The sequence below is a fragment of the Phragmites australis genome, chromosome 2, assembly GCF_958298935.1.
Source record: "Phragmites australis chromosome 2, lpPhrAust1.1, whole genome shotgun sequence".
Lineage (NCBI taxonomy): Eukaryota > Viridiplantae > Streptophyta > Magnoliopsida > Poales > Poaceae > Phragmites > Phragmites australis.
Window position 1 is genome coordinate 26,092,654 of NC_084922.1, and position 25,506 is coordinate 26,118,159.

At 44.0% G+C, this 25,506-nt stretch overlaps 1 protein-coding gene across 1 annotated transcript; it reads right to left on the reverse strand.

Annotated features, from left to right (window-relative positions):
* Positions 1-77: 77 nt before the first annotated feature.
* Positions 78-23,168, reverse strand: LOC133905520 (myosin-17-like). The gene is made up of 39 exons (XM_062347336.1): positions 22,778-23,168; positions 18,370-18,498; positions 17,931-18,074; positions 17,707-17,852; positions 17,447-17,603; positions 17,255-17,313; positions 16,976-17,135; positions 16,719-16,868; positions 16,500-16,636; positions 16,250-16,396; positions 16,058-16,159; positions 15,914-15,971; positions 13,909-14,010; positions 13,611-13,645; positions 13,329-13,455; positions 13,070-13,240; positions 6,761-6,892; positions 6,458-6,567; positions 6,284-6,344; positions 5,576-5,753; positions 5,168-5,373; positions 4,926-5,045; positions 4,737-4,835; positions 4,422-4,643; positions 3,431-3,570; positions 3,192-3,324; positions 3,058-3,111; positions 2,879-2,959; positions 2,579-2,749; positions 2,163-2,315; positions 1,860-2,066; positions 1,638-1,778; positions 1,493-1,563; positions 1,312-1,411; positions 1,186-1,242; positions 1,049-1,105; positions 882-962; positions 695-777; positions 78-606 (listed from the first exon to the last, which is right to left on the reverse strand). The coding sequence occupies exons 1-39, from the start codon at positions 22,778-22,780 to the stop codon at positions 483-485; spliced, it is 4,608 nt and encodes a 1,535-aa protein (XP_062203320.1). The 5' UTR covers positions 22,781-23,168; the 3' UTR covers positions 78-482.
* Between the last annotated feature and the right edge of the window lie 2,338 nt (positions 23,169-25,506).

The following is a 25,506-nucleotide window of genomic DNA, read 5'->3' on the forward strand; positions in this document are numbered from 1 at the left end:
TGCGTCAGATCGATCCTTGATAAGCGATCCAAATTCCAGAACAGGGTACATTTCGAAGCAAAGGTCACACCAGAAACTTTGCTGCCACTGTAATCTTTTTCAACTATAATCTTCTTTGGAATTTACAATACGGTAAAGATCCATATGAACGACTCGTAGCAGTGGAAAACCTTTCCAGACGCTGAAGGACCACGAGCTTTTCCAATAACAGCTCGAGGTCCTGACCAGGGAGGGAGGGGCATCCGACCCCTCCAATGAATATAAACCTACCCCCAAAAAAGGGGGAGAAAATTGAAGAAAGAACCAATCAATCAAACCGAAGACCTAACAATAAATGACAGATAGACCTACGATTACCCTGACAGACTAGATGCTTTGATTCGGTCGAAAACAAAAGGCATGAGTATGTACATGAGTTATGCACAAGTTGAGAGGAGTAAAAGAATGTGGCAGAGACTTTGCATATTGGAAGGACCACCCGGTTAGTCCTTTCTTTGGTGTAGGAAGGTAAACCCAGAGTTCTCCCGGATCAAAGGTGGCATATCAACATCTGTCACCTCGATTTCTGTCATCGACTTCGAGATGTCGTCCACAGAGAAAGGAATGCTGTAATTTGAAGTGCCAATGACAATTTTAGAGAACAGACTTTTTAAGTGTTGTCAACTAGATACTGAAGTTGGAATAAGGAAATAACCTTGAATCATCATCCAACAAGAAAGAACTGCTCACTGCATTATTAGAGTCTTCTGTCATCAATACTCTCATACTTGCAATGACCTACAATCATTTTGTTTCATCATCAGAAACCAAGATAGCTCTTGAAACAGTGACCAAAGAAACATAAACAAAGTGACCATTAAAATTAAGTAGAACAAGCTTACATCTGATGAAACAGTGTGGGTGCCATATTTATCATCCCAGTACATTGTGCTGATCCGATACAGCTGTTGTATGCTAAGTACCTGAAGTTTACAAAAAATGTGATAAAGTCATAACCAATAGATGTCAATGATTGGTTAAACTTAATCGAGTTTAAATTATCACTTACAGGACACAAATCATTGGTGATTTCTTTCAATGTTTTCTTTGGCTTTTGATGAATTATCTGATAATACAAGATGTTAGATTATCCAATTTGTACTCACAAAGTAGCAAATAAAACACCCAATTGGTACAGATACTTACAAGGAACCCAACAGCCTGCCTAATATGCTTCAATTCTTCCCAGGAAGAACCAGCATACTGTGTATACCGAATAACATTAGCACACGACTTAAAACTGTCCAAAAGAAAAATAAAGTTCATGCATACCTCTTCAGTTGCATAAATGCACCATTGCTCTAACTCTGCCAATCCAGCTTTCACATATTCACCGTTGCTAAATGAACAGCACTCACGACGAAGAAGCAGACTACAAGACAAGGTTTTTCTTTAGATCCTAATTTAAAGATAGTATAATGAAGCACAGGTAGTGCAAAGAGAGGAATCGTACCTATTAAACAACTGAACATTGATAAATGAAAAGATTTGAGTGAACACCTTGCTGATTAAGAATGAAGGGACCTATCAATATAAGTCATGTCAATGCATATTCTTACTTAAAAATAATATGTGAGATTCACTTTTAGGTAACATACATAATTGGCTTTCAAAACATTCAAGTAGTTTGTTAATATTTTCACAATGCTCTGCCAATGGGCGATCAGAGTTTGTTGGGCCAAGGCATTTGCTTGAGAACGTGATCCTTTAATCAGACTTGCACGAGATGTTCTTGGCGCCTGCAAAATTAAGTATCCGTGAAAATAAACCCTGAAGTTTACTCCTAAAATAACAGGTGTTCTAGTGCCAATGATTCATACCTGAATGCAAAGACCAAGCAATGGAGATATCTCCTTCTTCAAGTTGTCTCTAATCATACCATAGATCTTCTCAAGGAAAGCTGTAAGCTGCTGCTTGAAAAGCAGGGCCGGATACTTGGCTTCTACTTGACGAAGATCACCAAGCCCTCCAATCAAGCGACTACCCAGAAAAGGACGCCCAGCACTTTGTGGTGAAGCTCGAATTCCCTTTGTATTTTAAGAAGCAGTAAAATAAGCAAATTTCAAACTACAAACTAGAATGCTAAGAGTAAAAAACAGGGGAGAAGAAAAAATGTTTTTTACCGAAAACACTCTCCCAAATGATGCAGCAGATGACCTGCGCCTTTGAGGAGTGAGCCCAGCAGCTCCAGTTGTTTTCAGTGTTCGTTGTAGTAGCAGAAGTAGTGTGGATGAATTGGAGAGCCAATATGCTAACTTGTCATTATTGTCCTGGGCCTTTAGAAAGGAAGAATTTGAATTTAATTACAGCAACACCACGAAACATAAATGAACCAAGAAGGAACTTTTAGTGTATATATGTCCTTGCAGCATTCAAAATTTTAATGTCTGCTATAGCTACTTTTACACTGTTTCTATTTTTCCAGTTCTATCACGAAAGCCTAAGATACAAGTTCATAAGCAAATTATACTAGGCAAAAAAAATTATAGTTCTCCACAAGAAGGGAGTAGACTGAAACAAACAAAGCACAATTTATTACCTCTATAGCAGTGCCAATTGTTTGAATAATGCGATCGAAAACACCAGTTCTTTCAACTTCAAATGATCTCCAATGTAGAAGACACCTGTATATAAGACAAGCTGCAATAGGCCTACTACTGGAGAATCCCAGATCTTGTGATACACACTTGATCAGCAGGTCTTGGTTTTCCTGGATCACAAAATTTATATATGATGAAAAAGAAATCACAATTGATATAATTTCAGGGTCAAACCAAAGCAAGCGCATAATGATAGGAGGTAAAAGTGGAACAAAAAGAGTATTGGGCAAATAGCACACCTGTTGCTTCTCGTTAAGTGATTTTTGGGGCTTCTCCTCAGCTTCAAGTTCTTTGGGATTGAGTGAGATAGGGGTGACATCCTACGCAGAGATTTCAAGGTAGAAGAAGATACTTATCACCTAATATCAGTTAGTTCAAAATTGCAACTCAGATGTTTGCCATGGTTCTTTTCACTTACTGGTGTTGATTTCACCTCCCCATTCAGAGCATTCCCATTCTCCGGAGTTTTCAGCTGACAAAGTAGTTTCAATTTGATGTATTAGGTCACTATGATGAACATGAGTACATATGTACAGAGTGTAAGTGGCATACCAGGAAAGGAGACTTAGGATATGCAGCCAATGATTTCGCAGTAGCCAATGATTTCGCAGTAGGAGAAATTGCAACCGCCTGTTGACGGAGCACTTTGTTTTCAGACTCCATGTTGGTTGCTTTCTCTTCCAGCCTGTGGACATTTTCACAGCAATACTATTCATATTTAGTCAAATAAATGTAATATTAGAAACAGGGAGATGAATTAACATTAATTTGAAATGTTATTTCGATTATACCTATGGACAGTGTCCTGAAGTTGCTCGATCTTTTTCTCTGCACATTCAAATTTCTTAGTTAGTTCTTCATTTCTCCGTTCAGCTTCTGCGTGTTCTCTCTTTGCAGCTTCTGTTGCTTGCCTTTCAGTTTCCAGCAAAGTCTGCCATAATCAAAATCGGTGATAAGTTGAACTGGATCATAAAACAACATATGTACACAAATTCCAAGCCCATATGCTTTAGTTCAATCATTATCCTTTCGTGAATATTGTACACCCTTAAGACGGAGCACTTATCCTTTCGTGTTCTCTCTAGGTGCTGGCACTCCCTTAATATACACTGGAATTCTCAACTTCAGTTTTTTCCCATGATGCAAAAAGCTAAAGAGGATTTCAAAGCACATTTCTTCATGGAAGTTTTCTCCATTGCAGCCTCGAATATATGGAAACAAAGAAATGGTTTGATTTTCCAGCAGATAAGACCTGCTTTCCATAATTGGAAGTCAGGTTTCAAAAATGAAACTTTGCTTCAAATGTACAGGATGAAAGAGCCTCTTCTTTCTTCTGTCTCTGGTTGGCTAAATTCTATTGTATAGTTCCCGCTCTTATCTCTTGGCCACCTCGGCCTTGTACAGTCTGTTGGAACCTTTTCCCCTTTTGTAGCTTTTATATATATCCTAATATATTTACCACAGTACGGGTTTCCCCTACTGTTTCCTCTAAAAAATATATATATTGTACACCCACTTTTTTCCAAACTAAAAAGAGACGCTCAACAACATTTTATTCATATGGTAAGCGGAAGATGGGATAATCTTTCCGGCAGTTCAAAACAAAGGAGTGTGTTATGTCCAAATGAATGTGTTCATTATGTTGCGTTTGGGCATTTTCCATTGACTACATATGAGGCAAGCATAGGAAGTATATTACAAGTTTCTTGTAGACAATAACCAGGCACAATAAAAATAAAGTAACCACATGAAACACACAGAAATGATTCAGCCACCACATACCTTCAGTTGTTCAACTTCGGCTGTCAGTGAGTTAATCTTTTCTGTATCTTCAACCAATATAGGAGTCTCTTTGATTAAAGGAGGTGCTTCTTCAATTGCCTTTCTAGCTGCTTCTCTTTCCTTAATAACCATGGACTTTGCTTCTTCAACTTGCAGCTGCATATCATGCAATGTCTCCTGCAGCTTAGCGATTTCCTGGGCTTTGGATTCCTCAAGGTCAGTCTGCAAATTGAGAACATTAGACATAAGCCCCAGGTGACCAAAATTCGAATAGTCTCGCTAGCATTAGGAGCCAAATGAACAAAGGACAGGTACCCTTAATCGCTTCTCCAGCCCTAAGCGCCAGGTTAGCTCTTCAACACGCTTCTCAAGTTTATCCTTGGCCTCTTTTAGGGCCCCTGTTTCCCTTGCAGCCTGCAGATGGATCGAGAATAGAAAGGATTGATATTTGTGCCATGGTAAAGAACATTGGAAGATTGCAAAGGTAAAAGGATATGAACGTACCATTTTCAGATTTCTGAGCTCTCTTCTTGCAAGCCTTTGTCTCCAGGCACACTGGTAAGTAAGAGCTGCAACCTGCAGATTCTTGTAATGCGAATAGTCTCTGTGGCATCGCCATCGAGCCTGTGTTCAAAATATTAACTCACAATGTAAAAATGACAAAAGGAAAAATGCAAAAAAAAAACAAACAAAGAGGACAGTATATTTTCAAAAACAGTGAACTACTTAATTGAGACACTACGTACTTGGATATGGGCAGCTGCTTTAGTTTCCCTTCTGAATCTAAATTCTTTGCGAGCAGACATTGCCCTTAAGCCTGTCTGCAGTGTGATTGCAGCTGCTTGCAGCTGTAAATAAGATTCACATGATTTGTGGCGACGCACATTCTTCTGTATTTTCACTGCTGCTGCTTCCCGCCTCATGCACTCATACAACTTACGAGCCAAGGTTCCTGGATTACAACAGGGAAAAAGAAATGCAGATTAAACCTACAGAATGCTACAGAAGCTGATATGATTCACCATTGCAATTTAGATGATGAAAGAAAAAATGCCATTGGCATTCTTGCTTATGCCTACTTGATCCATTGGCTAGCGGATCCACACACGCTAACAAGAGAGAGAGAGAGAGAGAGAGAGAGAGAGAGAGGATACCTCGAACAAAAGATTGCAGCTGTGTTGCTGATCTTCTAAGCTCGGCAAACTGTTTCCGTGCAATATATGTACATATTTGTCTCTGTATAATTCTTGCTGCTCTTCCTAATACTTCGGCTCTTCGTGCATCCAAATCAGCCATCTGTCCAGCTCTCAGAAACACTTTTGTTTTTCCTATCTGGCAATCAATCAAGAGACAAGGTAAGAACTAAAGAACCAAGGACTTGAATGAAGAAAAAAACAAATCTAATCCATCTTTTATGTGCTAAATTCATTCATTGTGCACAAGATTAATGCAATCACAAATCTACAGCATGGAATTTTGCTGAAAGAAAAAGAAGCTAGTAAAAATGGAGAAGGATGGTCCATCCAAAACCCATGCGCTGCAATCTGTGTCTGAAAGACCGGATCAACTCTCAAGTCTCAGGGCCTTTTTTTCATTGGTAACAAAGGAACAAAAAAGAGGTTGGCACAGATAAAAAAGCAAATAAAGATCATACAAGCTTATCAGATCTTTGTTTGAGTTCACTTTAGTATGACATTGTAAAATGGTAAGGACTGGTTCAGCTCACAGAAAACCCTAAGTTTGTTTTACTAGGATGTCCCTCTTAGGTTCCTAGTGCCAACCAAAAATTGTATTAAATTAAATAACATCACAAAGTCAGCAAACATGAGTGACGGGATCACAGAAATGGTTCCATGTCTTACCTGGTAATTCTCTAGTCCCATTTTTTCCAGGATCTTTTGGCACGCAATCTTATCATCATTGCTAGGCAGATCAATAGAAAGCACAAATGAAAAGCAAATGAATAGGTCAAAACATTGAAATAAACACCAAACAAATTAGCAGAAAACTTTTTTATTGCTATGCAGATTTATTACCTCCGTTCTAGAACTTCAGGAGCAAGAACCCCAAAGCGATTAACAAATTCATAAAATGTTTTTCTTGTGGGATATCCAGCACAGCTGATCCTGATAGCTTCAAGAACACCCTGCAGCGCATCAGCGTTAGTTTTCAACATATTTTATCAGTAGCAATAACAATAGAGTTCTAACAACACAGCATTTTGTTCCAAGTTGGGGCAGGCTAGAAATGAAACCCAACAAGAGCCACAAAAGAGAGGACACGATATATATAAAAAGGTAAAATAGAGTAACAATAACAAAAGAGTTCAAAAATCTTACTCCACATCGTAGTTGTTGTATAACATTTGTGTTCTCAAAAATGGCTGGCTTGAGGAGGTTATTTGGCTTCACACATCTAATATAGTGAGGTTCAGTGGAGCTCAAAGTCTCCATGAGAGATTGAAGTTGCAGCTGAAAATAAAGCAACGTCGATTTACATTGTTAAAATTGTCAATAGCACTTCAAGGAGAATCAAGAAAGTTACATTATCATTTAAAATACCAGAACATGAGAAACCATAATTACTTATATGCGACACATCTTACTGGAGATAATAAAAACAAATAGAAAAGAACAAAGCAATAATCAGTCATAAGACACTCTACAATTCTGCATCCACGTCACTATGTGTCACTAACTAGGGCAGAGAGGAACTATGTAAAGATGTTGCCATACACTGTCATAGAAGAAGTAAAATCCTGGCACAGACGTACAAACGCATGCATCAACTTCTAATGTGGTGCATCAGTATGATATATGCTTTATCAATTTATAGTCTTTAGACTCACATATAGATGCAATGGTCACAGATGACACATCAAATTGTCTCTGTAATATAATGCTGTGTGGTGCGCTAGGAACTCCCTTTGCTTGTGAAAGCTGCCTCAATTGCGTATGTATTAGGGAGGTGATGGGTAGGGATACACAAGTTTCAAGGTGACAACACCATATGGATAGCATCTTTTAGTAGTGACAAAGTAACAATGGCACCAAATGTTCTTCTAAGGCTAAAAGGATGCAGGGGGAAATATTCAGTGCAAACCACTCACTCAGTGGAATTGTGAAAAAACCCCTAAAAAATATTTAGAAGTTTTCAAAAAATTCTCCAAAAAAAAATCACACAAGTAGAGAATGTAGTGATATACAAGCATATAAAATTTCAAAGCCAAACTCTACTTCATTTGTGAGATATGAAATTGACATGGCGCGAGGAAAAGGACAAAAGCACAGCACAAACACTGTTTTGCCTTTTTCTTCGCTCTTTCTTTGCTCATTGTCAATTTCATATCTCACAAACGAAGTTGAGTTTGCCTTTGAAAATTTATATGCTTGTATATCACCACCGCTTCTACATGTGTGATTTTTTTAGAATTTAAACTTTCAAACATGTTTTTTTTGTGTGTGTGGGTGGGGGGGGGGGGGGGGGTCACGATTCCACCGAATGGGGTGGTTTTCACTGAATATCTTCCCAAAGAATGCAGGAGAGAGTATATGACTACATTCTATTCATGATTGGTCTGGTGCTTCCAAAATACAATTAGGTGGAAAATAGCTTCTAAAGAAAGGAATGATTCATTTTTAAGCTACAAAATAAGGTTGGGTGTGTAAATAAGTATAGTGTATTCTACTATGATTTCTCCAAGTACAAGGAGACCAACTATTAGGCAGGTCTATGTGTGATTAGCTATAATTAGCTCTTACTATGTATACTTGATTGTATTCCTTGTATCCCCAGCCATATTGGCTATATATATGAAGGTCACCCCCCATATTGGGTGTGAGGTGTGTCTCTACATGGTATCAGACGATTAGATCCTATTCTCCCGGTCTTTCCCTCCCTCCACCTCGCGACTCCGTGATCGCGCGACTTCCCCCCCACGCGCGAGACTTCCTCTCGCCCGTCCTCCCTCTCTCCTCTCCCATGGACACCTCGGCCCCCTCCTCCTCGGCCACCAGTGCCGGCACCCTGCCCGCGACAGGCACTCCCCCCATGCCTGCCATGAGCGCCGGCGCTGCTGCCCCGATCGTGGCTCACAACTACGCCACAGTCAACGTCAAGTTCCACATCCCTTTTACGCTGGGCCTTCAATCCAACTACTCCAAGTGGGCGTTCTTCTTCAAGTCGCTGTGCGGCAAGTTCGGCCTTCGCTCGCACATCGACGGCTCTGCTCCCCCTCGACCTGATGATCCTCAGTGGGATGCCGCGGAGTGCTACGTCCGAGGCTGGATCTCCGGCTCCGTCGACGACTCCGTCCTCGACCTCGCCATGGACAGTGCCGATCCAACCGCTCGTGATCTGTGGGTGGCCATTGAAGGGATCTTCCGCGCCAACCGGGAGCCGCGCGCCATCTTCCTCCTCAACGAGTTTCACTCCATGGTGCAAGGTGACAGCACCATATCGGTGTACTGCCAGCGGCTGAAGATCAAGGCCGCCGCTCTTCGCGACGTCGGCCATCCTGTCCAGGACTCGCAACTCGTCCTCGCCCTTCTGCGTGGCCTCAATCCTCGCTTCTCCAACACCGCCGACGACATCGCCAACTCCGCTGTACTTCCCACATTCGCCAGAGCCCATGACATGCTGGCACTAAAGGAGCTTCGTCTCGCCAACGACGAAAAGACGGTCGCCAGCACCGCCCTCCTCGCCACCGCCGGCTCTGGCTGCACCAGCCCGGGCGGGTGCCGTGCTCTCGCTGCCACAGCCAACTCTGGAGGTCCACACAACCCACACGTGACCGGCTACGGCAGCAACAAGGGCGGCGGCGGTGGCAACAGCAGCGGCAGCAAGGGCAAGGGCAAGGGCCGGCGTGGCTGGAACAGCGGCTCTGCGCAGCAGCGCGGCGGCGCTGGCCAGACTAATCAATACCGACCCATGGGCCCCTGGATTTGCTACAATCCATGGGCGCCACAGGGCCCTCCTTCGGCTCAGCAGGGCGGCTGGCGCCCAGGCGTGCTTGACGCCCCTCCTCCTCAGGCTCACACGGCCTTCGCGCCTACGCAGCCCCCGACGACATTTGCGCCGCTCCACGTCTCCCAACAAGCTCCCATGTGGAACCAGGATGGTCTTGTCGCTGCACTTAATCAGATGCATCTCCAGGGCCAGCATCCCTGGGTCCTGGATTCCGGCGCCTCCTCCCACATGAGCTCCTCGGATGGTATACTCCTCTCTCGCCATCCTCCTCCTCACTCTTCCATTACAGTTGGCAATGGTGCAAATCTTCCTATTTCATGTCGTGGCGAGTCTGTTCTTCATACACCAGAGTCCAATTTTCATCTAAATAATGTCTTAGTTGTCCCATCTCTAGTCTGCAATCTGCTATCTGTCCGTCAATTTACTAGGGACAACAACTGCTCTATAGAATTTGACGCTCTTGGTTTTTCTGTCAAGGATATCCCGACCCAACGCGTGATGCTTCGCTGCAATAGTGCTGGTGATCTTTACACCTTCCCTGCTGCGTCTTCCGCTCCACACGCCAGCATTGCCATCTCCACCGACCTCTGGCATCACCGTCTTGGTCATCCCAGCTCCGCCACCATTGACATTCTTCGTCGTAATACGTCCATCAGCTACAATAAAATAGAGCAATTGCTATGTCATTCTTGTCAGCTTGGCAAACATGTGCGCCTTCCTTTTTCAGATTCCAGTTCATATACTTCCATGCCTTTTGAACTTGTTCACTGTGATGTATGGACATCCCCGGTTACCAGTGTATCCGGGTATCAATACTATCTCGTTTTACTTGATGATTTTACTCATTTCTGTTGGACCCTTCCCCTCACTCGCAAATCTGAAGTCTCCACACATATTGCAAATTTTTGCAATTATGTCCACACTCAATTCAGCCTTGCCATCAAAGCTGTCCAAGCCGACAACGGCACTGAGTTCGTAAACAATACCCTCCATACTCTCTTTGCTTCCCGTGGTATTCATTTACGCCTCTCGTGTCCATATACCTCCCCACAAAATGGCAAGGCTGAACGCCTTCTTCGCACATTGAACAACATCAGCCGCACGATGCTCCTACATGCACACATGCCTGCTCAGTACTGGGCTGAGGCGCTCGCCACAGCCACATACCTTCTGAACAGGCGTCCATGCTCTGCTGTTCGCCACAGCATTCCATACACTCTCCTCCACAACAAATCTCCCGAGTACTCCCACTTACGTGTCTTTGGGTGTCTCTGTTATCCGAACTTGACCGCCACGGCTCGCCACAAACTCTCCCCTCGCTCCACAGCTTGTGTTTTTCTCGGCTATCCCTCTTCCCACAAGGGGTACTGCTGCCTCGACATGGCCACTAAGCGCGTCATCATCTCTCGCCATGTGGTCTTCGATGAGACTTGTTTTCCCTTCGGGCTTTACCCCTCCAGGTCCTCGCCAAGCGACCTGGATTTTTTGCTTGCAGGAACTACAGTGCCGGTGCGTCCTGCATCTCTGCCCTCTGCTGCTGGGCAGTCACACCAAGGTTTCATTGAGGAGCTGACCGACGACCCCGCGATCTTGTTTCATGGCCCCGTACTACCTGCTGCTCCTCCAGCGGCTGCCCCGGCTCCAGCTACTGTTCACGCCGCTCCACCAGCTCGGGACATCCGGCTTGTCTACAGCCGGCGTCCCCGGGCGCATGACGGGTCCTCTACAGCACCAGGACCGGCTCCTGCACCTGTTCAGCAGCCTCCTGCCCCTGCACAGCAGGCTACTGCTCCTGTACAACAGGCTACTGCTCCTGTACAGCAGCCGCAGGTGCCCACAGCTCCATCAGCACCTCCCGTACTGCAGGAACGACGCATCACGCGGACCCAGTCCGGGGCCATACCGGTTATGCGGTATGTGGGGCTCTCTGCGACAACCACTCCGTCTCCACTTCCCGCCAACTACCGTAGCGGCTTGGCTGATCCAAACTGGCGTGCGGCCATGGCTGAGGAGTACAAGGCGCTCATCGACAACGGGACATGGCGCCTCGTGCCCCGGCCACCCGGCGCCAACGTGGTCACCGGCAAGTGGATATTCAAGCACAAGTACCACTCCGACGGTACCCTCGCCCGCCACAAGGCTCGCTGGGTGGTTCGTGGCTTCTCCCAGCGCCACGGGATCGACTACGACGAGACATTCAGCCCGGTGGTCAAACCAGCAACCATCCGGGCTGTCCTCAGCATGGCTGCCTCACACGCCTGGCCTATTCATCAGCTAGACGTCAAGAACGCCTTTCTCCATGGACATCTGGAGGAGACCGTCTACTGCCAGCAGCCCCCAGGCTTCGTCGACCCTGTTTTTCCTGATCATGTGTGTCTGTTGCAGCGCTCCCTCTACGGCCTGAAGCAGGCTCCCCGAGCCTGGTACCAGCGTTTTGCGACATACATTCGCCAGCTCGGCTTCGTCACCTCGACTTCCGACACCTCCCTCTTTGTCTACAAAGACGGGACCAGTATCGCCTACCTGCTTCTGTACGTCGACGACATCGTCCTTACTGCGTCCTCGACGGCATTTCTACAGCAGATCATTGGGCGCCTCCACTCTGAGTTTGCCATGACTGACCTGGGCGCACTCCATCACTTCCTCGGCATCTCCGTCACTCGCTCCGCCGACGGCTTGTTCTTATCACAGCGACAGTACGCCGTTGAGCTCCTTCAACGCGCCGGCATGGCTGAGTGTCACTCTACGACGACACCTGTTGACACTCATGCCAAGCTATCCGCCACCGCCAGTGCCCCTGTTGCTGATCCGTCCGCGTACCGGAGCCTTGCTGGCGCGCTCCAGTACCTCACGCTGACTCGTCCTGACTTGGCATACGCCGTCCAACAGGTGCCTCTTCATGCATGATCCCCGCGAGCCGCACCTCTCGATGATCAAGCGGATTCTACGCTACCTGAAGGGCACTCTCTCCTCCGGCCTCCACATTGGTGTCGGCCCTGTTCAGTCACTGGTCGCCTACTCCGATGCCGACTGGGCTGGCTGCCCAGATTCTCGGCGCTCCACCTCCGGCTATTGTGTCTACCTCGGCGACAATCTGATTTCTTGGTCCTCCAAGCGTCAGACCACGGTCTCCCGCTCCAGTGCAGAAGCAGAGTACCGTGCTGTTGCTCATGTGGTGGCCGAGTGCTGCTGGCTGCGCCAGCTCCTGCAGGAGCTCCACGTCTCCATTGCTTCGGCGACGGTTGTCTACTGCGACAATGTCAGCGCTGTCTACATGACAACCAACCCCGTTCATCATCGTCGCACGAAGCACATTGAGATTGATATTCACTTCGTCCGTGAGAAGGTCGCCTTGGGACAAGTTCGGGTTCTTCATGTGCCGGCCTCCCACCAGTTCGCAGACATCATGACCAAGGGCCTTCCTGTACAGCTATTTACTGAATTCAGGTCCAGTCTATGCGTCCGGGATCCTCCCGCTTAGACTGCGGGCGGGTATTAGGCAGGTCTATGTGTGATTAGCTATAATTAGCTCTTACTATGTATACTTGATTGTATTCCTTGTATCCCCAGCCATATTGGCTATATATATGAAGGTCACCCCCCCATATTGGGTGTGAGGTGTGTCTCTACACCAACCTTGTCATAGAAGAAATGAAATAAATTCAAGAATAATTTCACACCTTAAAACGTGACCCAATTGAGGAAAATTTCGAAGATTTTGCTGTCTCATCAGGGTGTGAAGGGAATAAACCAGCTACGAAGGGACATGATGAAGCATTCAACAAGTCCTGGTGTTCAGCCACTACATAATCTTTGTTCTTATCCAAGAACTGATCAGCCTTGTATGTCACCTGCAGATGGTACAAGAAAATGTCTTATTAGTATGGTAGTCACATATTTCTATACGAAAATACTTTTATTTGTATGAAGAAGACTTACATCACCAGCATAATGGACAACTGTAAAATCTGTGCGTGAAAGCTTCGGTTTAACAAACCGCTTGTTATTCTTAAATGTTGTGTACAGCTTCTGTGCAAATGTCTCGTGTGTTGATCTAGGAAACATACTGTGCACAGAATTTTGGGTAAAAAATGTTAATTTAGTAGAAGTCAGATAACACAGAATTGATATAATCTACAACAACCAAATCTTATAGTAATTGAAGAAATCTATGTTGCTAGCAAGTAGGCTGGAATGGTAACTGGAAGTTCCAAAACATACCATGCTTCATCCAGAAGTGCAATTAATCCACCTTTCTGAAAACAGGGGAACATATGTTACTGCCATTGTATTGCAACTGCCAATATGTTATTTCCATTTTCCACTATCAAATACCAAAACTTGTTTTGGCAAAGCCTTAGCTCATTCTAAAACTAAAAGCATCGCAAGTTTTTTGCTCCGTAAATCCCATGATTGCTTTGTAGTCTCTATAACCTTTCAAAAGTTATGTTATGCCAATCTTGTATTTTCTGTGACAAGTCATAGTATGTAAGATAAGATAGATAAAATGAGTGTGTACCTTCTCGATCAAGTCTAGCACATCTTGATTATCAACAAACTCTATGTAACTCCAGTTAATCTCTTCTCTGGTGTACTCTTCTTGTTCCATTTTGAACACATGCTGCACAATAAATACCACATGTTATATACAAAGGTCAGCAACCTCTAGAATAAGGCCTCGTTTGGCACAGCTCCAGATCCAAGATTTCTTGGAGCTAGGTTTGACCAACTCCAAGAAATCTTGGATCTGAAATTGTGGGTGGATTGAGGGTATTTAGTTGAGCCATCTGGTTTTTATTTTAGACTAAGAATAAAAGTTTAAACCACTTTATTTATCATATAAACTCTAGATTCAGCATGGGTCTCGGAACTGATGCTGTGCCAAACATGCTCTAAAGTGCTAGGAATAGCAACTTGTATTCAATGGTAGCCCCAATGGGGAAATATATAGAGTACATGAGAGCAGGGAAAGGGCTCTAGTAACCTCTACGTAAAGGATAAGAACTCTATATTCGTAACACCCCCCCCCCCCGTCCTCAAAATGCAAGGTATATGCAATAGCGTTGCATTTGAAAGAGTAGACACTAAGTACTAAACTTAGGCAAAATAAAACTAATACATCCAAAATATGTCTCTTCAAAGCCGTTGTAGAATGGAGCCTTAGTAATCCTATTGGAACAAGCCGAAGAAGTGTGAAACGAAGCACAGAAGTAGAGTCATGTTGATGGCAACAAAAAAAATACCCTTGATTAAGAATCGCAACAAAGCGATGACGAGTAGCAAGATGACAAACGAAATTGTCACTAAAGCTGCGGAAAGACCAAGATGACAAAATTATGCCCTAGATCAAGAATTGCAAACAAAGCAATAACGAGTAGTAAGACAACAAATGAAGTTGTCATTAAAGCTACAGAAAGACCTTGTTCGCATTGTTGCATCAATAATGATGGGAAAATATTAACTAAACAAAGACAAAATTTAGCTAACCACAAAAGAAATCAACTAATTGATGAAGGAATATGTGGACTCGCATGACATAGACGAACTCAAAGAGAAACTGAGACTTGAACGTGGACGCAGCGAAAAACAAAGACTAAAGCTAGACACAAGAGCAGCTGAAGATAACACTCAAACAAAAGGACTTGTAGCACCAAAACACAACCTAGCACAGCAACAGCACCACACAACGACTAGCACAGCAGCAGTAGAGTCAGCAAAGTAAAAGCTAGCAGTATGCAATAGGTGATTGACAGCCCAAATAACACCACTAGGCCTAGAAGAAGCTCATCAAACATCTGGATCGGACCATGTGTGACACAAAAGGAGCAACCCACGGTAGCACTAGTAAGCAGCCCACCAAAGCATCTTCTAGCTCCTACTGTCGCAGTCCTCACTTCGTTCAGCCGCACCTACCCGCGGATTACGCATCTCACCATCCCATGGCCGATCTCCACCTGCCGGAGTCAGGCACCAACGGAGCGGGTGCGGGCGCCACCACGTTGCGGACCAGGGAAGCTGTTGTCGCTGAGGCTGCAGCCACTGGAGGAGCGCAGGCACTGGCCCCGCCCTACTCCGAGCGGCAGCATCATCCTAGCATCCGCCTCAGGGAAATCGACGCCCCGCCTCCTCAACACGAGGCGGAGGGCGACAGATTATGGGGGCTCACGACGACGCGCGACGGATCCTGGCAGCACACAACATGCTTCGACAGAGAGGAATCTAGGCAGCGCGTGATGTGCTTGACGAAGAGGATGCCACGTGCTTCGATGTTGAAGAATAGGCGAGGAGAGAACTGATGGGAAAAAAATTAGGGTTTAGGGCGAGTTGCTACGCCCTGGAGGAGAAAAACCTAGCTCTAATACCATGTTAGGAATAGCAACGTGTAAATGGTAACCCTAATGGGGGCAATATATAGAGTACATGAGAGAGTACAGGGAAAGAACTCTAGTATCCTATACGTAAAGGATAAGGACTGTATATTCGTAACATAAGGCTCTATCATAGAGATGAAATTCAAGATGTACCTGGTTAAAATGTTGCTGCAGCTTTTCATTTGTATAATTGATGCATAACTGTTCAAAACTGTTCAGAGCAATTCAACAGCTCGGTTTAGCACATTCGATTAAGTGAATTTTCCCTCTAGTTCAGAAAAGTTACAAAACACTAACCTGTTAACTTTGAAACTCTCAAAACCATAGATATCGAGAACACCAATCAATTGTTTTGAGTTTGGGTCCTGTCCAATGGAGACATTAATTTTTTCTACAATCCTGCCCAAAAGATCACAGATTCATATTAACGATAGAGAATGTCAAGATTTGAACATTGAAGTCTTTGGACAGAGGAGAAAGGATCATTACCAATCAAACAATCTGGAGTATATTGTTTTAGCTAATGCATCTCTGCTACTAAGTGCGGAAGCAGGATCAAGAGTTCTAGTGATAATTTCTTCAGGCGTGACTATTACTCGTGTTATCAGAGCCTTCTCCAAATTATTGCAATCACACCTGCAACAAACTTTTGTAGTTAGCATTTTAATTTGTGGTCACACCGAATGCATACAATTTTTTTTAAAAAAAACATTCTACAAAAGGAGAAAAATGTACTCACTTCAACAGTTCTGCAGCAGTGTTAAGATGGAACCTTGACTTATCATCCTTGATTACAGATGAATCTATTTCTGTTCCCTTGGCAAAATCTATATTTCCAAGATGAAGTATAGCTGCTACAACCCTGAATATAGCTTCCTGCAAAACAGATGAGTAATGACAGATGTCATTAGTCCTGAAACTAATTTTTTTAATAGCTTCAGAATAACACGATACCGACCTGTTCTTCTTCATTGATTCCAACCACGTCCATGGCCCTTCTTGTCGCTAGATACTCTTCGGCATCATTAATTCCTTCCACCTCAATACAGCTTGACTGGTTAAGGTAATGAAAAGACTTAGGATCAGCCAGCTTATATGTCTGAGTATCCTGCAGGTTACAAAGATCCATAGTAAGGCATATACCCAACCTAGCTGAGCTCCACACCCACGAGATCAAGAACCAGAAGGTAACAATAAGTCAATTTGAAAATGTACCTCTGGTGGTGCCGCACAAAGGAAATAAAAGCAATGATAATTTCTTTCTGGAGTATTTATTTGACACACACGTGATCTTTCCAGCAAGTAAGTTCTGATAGCAGCTCCTGATATCCGTCCAGTCTTGTCAAATTGGATCTCAACAAACTTACCGAAGCGACTTTGCCATAAATTGGAAACAAATGAGAGTGTTAAACAACCAAGTGATGATGTCCAAATATAGTTAAAAAGAATGTTTTCTTAACAGGAAAAGAAAACAAAAACTAAGCAAAGACTTACCTCGAGTTATTGTTCCGCACAGTTTTAGCATTGCCAAAAGCTTCAAGAACTGGGTTCGACTGAAATCACATTGGTATGACCGTATAAGGCAACTAAGCAACGCATATGTTTTCATTTAAAAGACGCAGGTAGCAAAGATAATAAACAAGGTTCCCCTCAAAAAAGATAATAAACAAGGTCAAATGGCCTTGCCTCTAGAACTTGTTGTTCTACAGTTCTTCCTTCTACTCCAGATCGCCCACCTAAGTGTGCTAAATATCTCATAAGCATCTTTGTTGTTTCAGTCTTTCCAGCACCACTTTCACCACTGACCAATATAGAGTTGCTTTTCCCTTCATTTATCATTGCCCTGGTTTCTCACATTAAAAGGATGCATCAGGGTAATGTAGGCATGTAAATTAGTCCATGAACACCATATACATATATATCAATACCATACAACTAGAATTCACCTGTAAGCAACATCTGCAATAGCGAAGACGTGGGGACTCAACTCCCCAAAATCTGCACCCTTGTACTGTTGCATCATGTGGGTATCATAAAGATGTGGCAATCTTTGAAATGGGTTTATCGCGATCAAAATACTGCCTGTGTAAGTCTGATAGTGCAACAGAATTGTTATCGTTTGCAACTTATGCAATCTATTCACTAATTAAAACAGAAATGATCAGCTCACATATATTTCATTCAGTTCATAACGGGTAGCAAGATTCTGTAGGACACCAGGTTCATGTAAGTATGATAATCTTGTCATATCATCGACTCCTCCGGGTGGGGCTTCCATATCCTTGGGGAACACTTTTGATTTGTCTGTAGTAACCTGTACAAAAGCTTTACTTGTGAATTTCAAAATTATCTTCTGTGAGGAAGTTACAGCCTAAAGCCCAAACCCTGCACGTGCAAAATACTGGAACAGCACTGTAATGTTCTTTTTTAGATAAATACTAATCAAGGAGATTCGTAAGGAAATACTAAGCAAAAAATATCACATATAATCTTTTTGACTGAAATATCCCACATAATTTGATTTCACATTCATAACAAGATGGAAACCTTGCCCTGAAAAAGGATGGAAATCTTATGCAGAAAGCATGAGAAGAAAGAGAAAACAATACCTTTTTCCCATTTGATGTCTGCACGTGAACTTCATTGTTTTTTATGCTAACAACCTCACCATCTATCCAAGCTAGAGTTGGGTCCTCCACCCAAGCATGAGAACCGACGATGATGTTAACTGGAGTTCCCTGCGAGAGAAATGGTGTAGTAATCAAAGAGATGTCACAAGAAAAAATAGAGTTAAGAGTAGCATCATGTTTAATCACTGTTTTGAATGGTGCATGCCTAGCCCACCTAGGCACTAGCCTCCACCCTGACACCCTGCACTACAGTTGTTTTCTAGGACAGGGTTTATTATGTGATTAACTCTCTCTCTCTCTCTCTCTCTCTCTCTCTCTCCCTCTCTCTCTCTCTCTCTCTCTCTCGTGAATTTTGATACATCTTGTTGATGTTGTACCAGAGTGGGTGTGTGATGGCCAGTTAATACGTTCGCCAGGCTTCTGACTTCCTGAGGTTAGTGTTAAGGGTATAATAGTCAAGGGTATTATGGTAATCTCCTAGTTCTAGGGTTTCCCTCATATACTCTATATATTGCCCCTATAGAGCTACCATTGAATAGAAGTTGCTATTCCTAACATGGTATTAGAGCTAGATTTTTTTTTGGACGCCGCAACTCATCTGATCTTAGCCCACCCACTCGTCAGCTTCCTCTCTCCGTCGGCTTTCCTCTCCCCGTTGGATGCTCTCCCCTACCTCCATTCTCTCGTACTCGGCCCACCTCTCCCCCGGCCGGATCAACCTCTGCCACCACCAGTTCTGGACTGCTCCGATCCGTCACGCTGGGACCTGCAGCCGCTCTCATGTGGCCGATCCACCGCAGTCTCATCCCCGTTCGGCTGAATCCATCTCAACCCTGGTTGATCCGCCACCATTGCGCCTTGTCGAATCATGGGCATCCCTGTCATCCAATCCTGATTCGTCGAAGCACCCTGAAGGTCCCTGTCGTCCTTGCCCGACGAGGGCTCCTTGAATTTGGAGCCGTCGTCGTCTGCCTCTGCTCTAGCAAACCGCAAGCCTCGAAGGAAGCCGCCGCCGACCCCAACCTCGGCGGATCCCAAACGGATCTTCGGATCTGCCGGATCCGCCACCGCCACGACTTGTCGGCGCCGCATCGGCCTCCAGCGACCTACTCTGAGGATCAAAGTTGTCGCCAGATCTTTGTCGGCGGCGACTCCTCTCCACCCCTCCCCCTGGGGCGGCAATGGCAAGCATAGAGTGCAACGTCTAGGGGGGCAGAGGAGATATGGTGGTGATGGCCCAAGACCAAGATTGTCTGCACCCTCGGCCCGGCCTCGCGGTCTATGGAGATGTGTGTGCGGCTACTGCGCGCCGACATGGCTCTCCCTCGCTCTCCTCCGTTTCGACATCCATGTTCATCGTGGAGGTGTTTCGCGTCTTCTGCAAGAGCATGTCTCCTTGTGCTGCTTTGGAGGTGTTGTGGTTCCCTCCTCTGCACACTATATCATGCTTGGTGCAGTGCTGGTTGTGATTCGCGCTTCTAGGCCTAGTGGTGATATTTGGTTGATTCTAATGCTACTGCTAGTATCGTTGTTGCTACTTGTGCCTGCCTTGTATTAGAGTCATTCTCTTATCGCATCTAGCTTTAGTCTTTGTTTTCCGCTGCGTCCACATCCAAGTCTATTTTCTCTTTGTGTTTGTCTATATGCCGTGCGAGTCCACATATTCCTTCGTCAATTAGTCGATTTCTTATGTGGTTAGCTAAATATTCGTCTTTGTTTAGCTAATCTTTTTCTGTCGTTATTGATGCAACAATGCCATCTAGATCTTGTTGTATTTGCAAATCTTGATCTAGGGCAGTCTTTTTTGTCATTTTGGTCTTTCAGTAGCTTTAGTAGCAATTTCGTTTGTCGTCTTACTACTCATTGTCGTTTTGTTGCGATCTTGACCAAGGGTATTCTTTTGTTATCATCATCACGACTCTACTCAAGTGCTTCGTTTTGCACTTCTTCGGCTTGATTCGATAGGATTATCTAGGCTCCACTCTAGGACGGCTTCGAAGAGACAGTTTTTGGATGTATTAGTTTTATTTTGTCTAAGTTTAGTACTTAGTGTCACCTCTTTCAAATGCAACGCTATTGCATACGTCTTGCATTTGAGGTGGGTGTTAAGAGTAATAATCAAGGGTATTATGGTAATCTCCTAGTTCTAGGATCTTCCTCATGTACTCTATATATTGCTCCTATGGGGCTACCATTGAATACAAGTTGATATTCCTAACAGTTAGGATTTTAAGCAAAAAGTGAGCCCAGCTTTATTTGAAAGCAACATTCAGAGATGATAGAGAGGAATGAAAAGGCTATAGAATCGGGTTTATAGGGGATTGGAACTACAAGGCAAGCAAAGAAATACCACACTACAAACCTGCCATGTCTTGAAGCAACCAGAACAGACTGGCTCCCAACAAAAACCTGCACTAGGCCTAACCTTACCCAAATAAACTATAAACCCCTGGAATTTTTACGAAACCCCCTCTTTTTACTTTTCTTTATTTCCCAACAGATTGAGGAGGCTGGATGTTTTCCTTTGTTGCGATAGCAAAGAAAAATCTCAGTTCTTTTGTGATGGTTGATTCAATATTGAGAATGTGTACACCATGCTAATTGATATACAATTGATGCAAACGTGCAGTTTGTGGTTAAAAGTATACTTCAACGAACTTAATAGTTTCATCCTCTGAAACACCGTTACTTCCGAATGCCCACGTATCCGTATTGGATACCGTATCCGATACGGATACAAACTGGATACTCGGCGGATACCATATTCGCCAAGTATTCGAATAAAAATAAATATTGAAAATTTGAATACTCCTTGAATACTTGTGGGGTACATTTAGGATACGGCCTAGCCCAATCCGACCTAGTCGCATCTCCCAACCGCATAACCTAATGACGTTGCATCTCCCACTCCCAGTCGCATCTCCCACGCCTCCCTCTCGCCTGTCACCACCACGCCCGCAGTGCCGACAGCAGTGCCCTCCACCATCTGTCGGCCGTGAGTTCCTCTACTCCCTGGCTCCCACTTTTCCTCCTTTTTCCCTTCCCCGTTCTTTTGATTTTTGACTGTCAGTGACCGAGTGATCATGTGCGGTGGATGCGAGACGTTTTTTGGGGTTACGGTTGTGGTTAAAGCAGCCTCGCCGGCTTGCCCAACCACAACGGCATGAGGACGATGGTGAAGCACATGCCACTACCGCGCACCGATCTATTAAGTATTAGATAGTGGCCATGCCTAGCCAGATACAAGTTGGAAACTTGGAGTAGAACATGGGAGTAACTTATTTATTTTTAAAAAAAATAGTAAAACATATATGCGTATTGAGTTTCCTAGAAAAATGACATATCCCCGCATCTGTATCGGTGCTGCCTAGGTTTCATCAGATTCAAAACACTAAGGGATATAGGACAAATCCATTTTACTATCAAGTAGATTAAACAGATTTTGAGAAGTGCAACTTGTTAAGTCATAAGATTATTAGTATTTAGATTTTGAAATATCATGGTACATAAAGTTAGCGATGTGTATGGATTCAGTACATATTACTATACATTAAAATGAATAGTAATTTTTAATTGAAACCTTATTGGTTGGCTAATCAAAACATCAAGGTTTCCTGAACAACTTTAGCCAGATACTTATTAACACATAGGAGTTCAAACTCCCGGCCACCCATTTGATATAAAAAAAAATGCTTCATACAGAATCAGAGAAATGCAATCAATAACCAACGCAAAAGTTTAGTTCCATTTCCAGCTCAAACATCTTTAGTAGTAAACTTTACGAAAATATGTCGAAACTAATATCAAAAATTCGTTTCACAGGAAGCTATCAAACAGAGAGGGGTCTGTATCCAATCTTCCTAGTATATCCTATTCTGCGTTTATGCCATTACTCCTGAATAAACTTTGCTGCAAATAAGAGCTAGGCTAGCAGTCATCTGTGTAACTCTCAGGAAATGAACTTTCCGCCTACTGAATGAACTAAGAATAGCAATACAGTAAGTGGATACGGCACAAGCAATTCACTAACCAGCCACACTAACTATACAAAATCTGCATGGGAAGAAAAGCTCCTGCTAAATCGGGACACTCGGCAAGTTTGCAAAATCCAAAAATAGCTGTGAAGCAGCTCAAAAGTTGTAACTAATCTACTGTGAGCAACAGCCGTGTAAGAAATCATAGAAGGCTTGCAAATTTGTCGACTAAGGATTCCAGATGCTCCAGACGCCTCGCATGTCAACTAAGCCATCTGAACCAATCCAAAGCCACGAATCCTGGCAAAATATGATTTGATCCGCAGCCACCCGAACGAAGCGCGCAGCACACAAGCTAGTAGCAGTCATTAGGAAACCAAAGGGCTAAACAAGCATAGGATCCGGAACAGTACCATGGGCGGATCAGGCTCGGATCGTAGGGGACCACGGATCCGTCGGCTCCAGCGGAGGGACCCCGCCGCCGGCGAGGTCAGCAGCCGTCGGGGCGGCAAATTGTATTATCTCTGCTCCGTTTCCCCACCCACCCCTACGCTGCTGCTTGCTGTCGCCTGTCGCCTTCCTACAGCCCTTTTTCCCCTTCTCTTCCGCGCGATTCGCGCGGCTCGGCTGCTTCTAACGCTTTGTGGTCTCGCCGCCGGCGATGACGGCGCGGCGGTTTCGTGCACGGCGACGCCGGCGAGTTGAGGAGGGGGAGGGGGAGGGGAAGGGGTGGAGGGCAGAAATGGTAATCACGTGCTTCTTCGTTTTCTTGCGGTTTGAAAAAATCGAGGAATCTCTGGTCCTGAAATGCGCTGTTTCCGGACGGCTGAAGGCGATTAAACAGCTGCACTTTTTGCTTCAAGGCCCTATAGTTGTACAGATTTCCTTCAAGGACCTTGTAATATTTGCGTACCAATCCTTCTGAGTTAAAAACTAATAACAAAAGTCTACCGAATCACCTCAATTTATTTGTACAAATGTGAATTACAGGCGTCCTGCGGAATATCTACCGAACCAATAAGCTTAGAGTTGAAACAGTTTTGAAGTCGGTGTCAAGTACAGTTATTTGTACAAATGATGCTGACAAGAGCTCGAACAAATTCATCAAGCAAACCTTGCATATGAGGAGGGGGAATGGAAGTAAAAATATACTAGTACTAGTCTGTAGAGCCATAAGAGAAATGATTTGGTATTTACTTTCGTATGACTGGCCCATTTTTTTAATATCAGCACACATAACCTATTCGTAATATATACAAGGTCAACACATATACGTGTACACCTTAAGCACACGCTACTTATTGATTCTCACTAAACTCTCGCACATGTCTATATATCCTTAACTTTTAAAGAAAACCCTGATGAGACATAGCATCGAGCTCAGCGCTTAAACTTGCATGGGCATCGACGAGCCACCCGCTCTTACCATCGCGCTGCACCCGCGTCCTCCATGACTGCCCGGCTTAGAGAGCTCGAGTTGCAACTTGTGATAAGCCACCAGAAAGCAGCGCAATATTTTTCTCCCCCTTGCCCGTGAGGCGGCCCTTTCGGCGTTGGTTCTTCGCGGTGATGACGAAACTGCCCCTCCGGTGTATTGTATGGCACAGGATACGTTGTCGGCCGGAGTCGCACCGGCACCGCCCGCCCTTGGAGCTGCTTTTGAGGCACAACAGGATGACGAGGACTTCGCCTCGCTCGCGGCGACTGCTTCTAGCTGGCTGTGGGGCCACGCCACCTCGGGGCCACCAGCGCCATCCTCTGTGCGCGGAGCTCATGTGATCTTATCTGTGCAAAACGGAAAAAAAAAAAAAGGTTAAATGATGCTAAATCTTGGCATAGTCACAATTCCAGTCGAGAACAAAATTTGCATCAAGAGCGTAGTCAAGCTAACTTTGACTGAGCCCGGAATTTAGTGAGCATTTTTCTACCATCTCAAATTGCGATGTTAGATTTCAACGCTATCATTGTTATTTTTAGTGTCATCAAATGCTAGTTGCAAACTAAAACAACAACTGATTCTGTTAGCATTTCTGGAATTTGATTCTGTTCACGGTGGTAGCTAAGTAAATAGGCCATAGCTATTTACGAAATAGCATCGAAAAAATTTTAGCATACAAGATTTTCAATATGCCATGCGAGTGTAATTAATTAAGACGTAAATTATGGCTACTAACAAAAACACTCTACATGTTACGAGTCATAAAATAATAATAGAAAGAAAAAATGACAAAAAAACCCAAATACAGTTTAAATTTTACAGACATGGGTTCAATTGGATGAATAAAACTTTAAGCATCTTCAATCCGTTACAGTAAGATTGCCCCATTAAATATACAACTTGAACATTGTCTATACACCTCAAAGACATAATTTTGTAGACTTGTTAAGCACCAATAACATATGATAAATCCCACCCCTCGCATGATCTGTCACTTATTTCTCTCTTACCGCGCATTATATCTCCACTACTTTCTTTCTTACGTATGGTTAGTATGGTTGCAATGTCCTCGCTCACCACCCCATGCCTCCCGAAGCATGTTTCCTTCTTTGTACTAATCGATGGGTTAAAACCTTCAATCTCAAGATGCGATAGATTTAAGTTAAATCTGGATAGCTCCATGATCTGATTTGATGCTGTCAAATTAAACTATGGGCTTCACTGTCGTTGATTGTTGCTAATACTAATTTGTGTGTGTCGTCACAATCACAGTTGATCCTGCATATAGTAGTGCGCTTGATTGACTGCAACCTAGGAGATGGCCCTAGTCTAGGGTGAGCTACAACAAGACCAGATGATGACCATAACTTGTTACTTAGATACTGTAGGCTTTAAGGATATCTGACAAGTTTCATGCTATGTGACAAAAAATATGAAGAAAGTTGATATTACATGATGACATAATGTGTGGAAAAGGAAGACATTGTATATGATCCTTGTGTAGCCACTCCACTTTCTTTTTTTCCTTTCTTGTGTAGCCATCCACCTTTTTTTTCCTTTTTTTTTTTAGGTACGTAGCCACTCCACCTTGTGTTCACGGGTTGCACCAAAACTATTGAATCAGCGGTGGCCCATTTCTTCGTGTTATCCATCTCTTCGTATCTTCCTATATCCAATGCGTCTCAAGAGAGGCGAGCAGTTTCA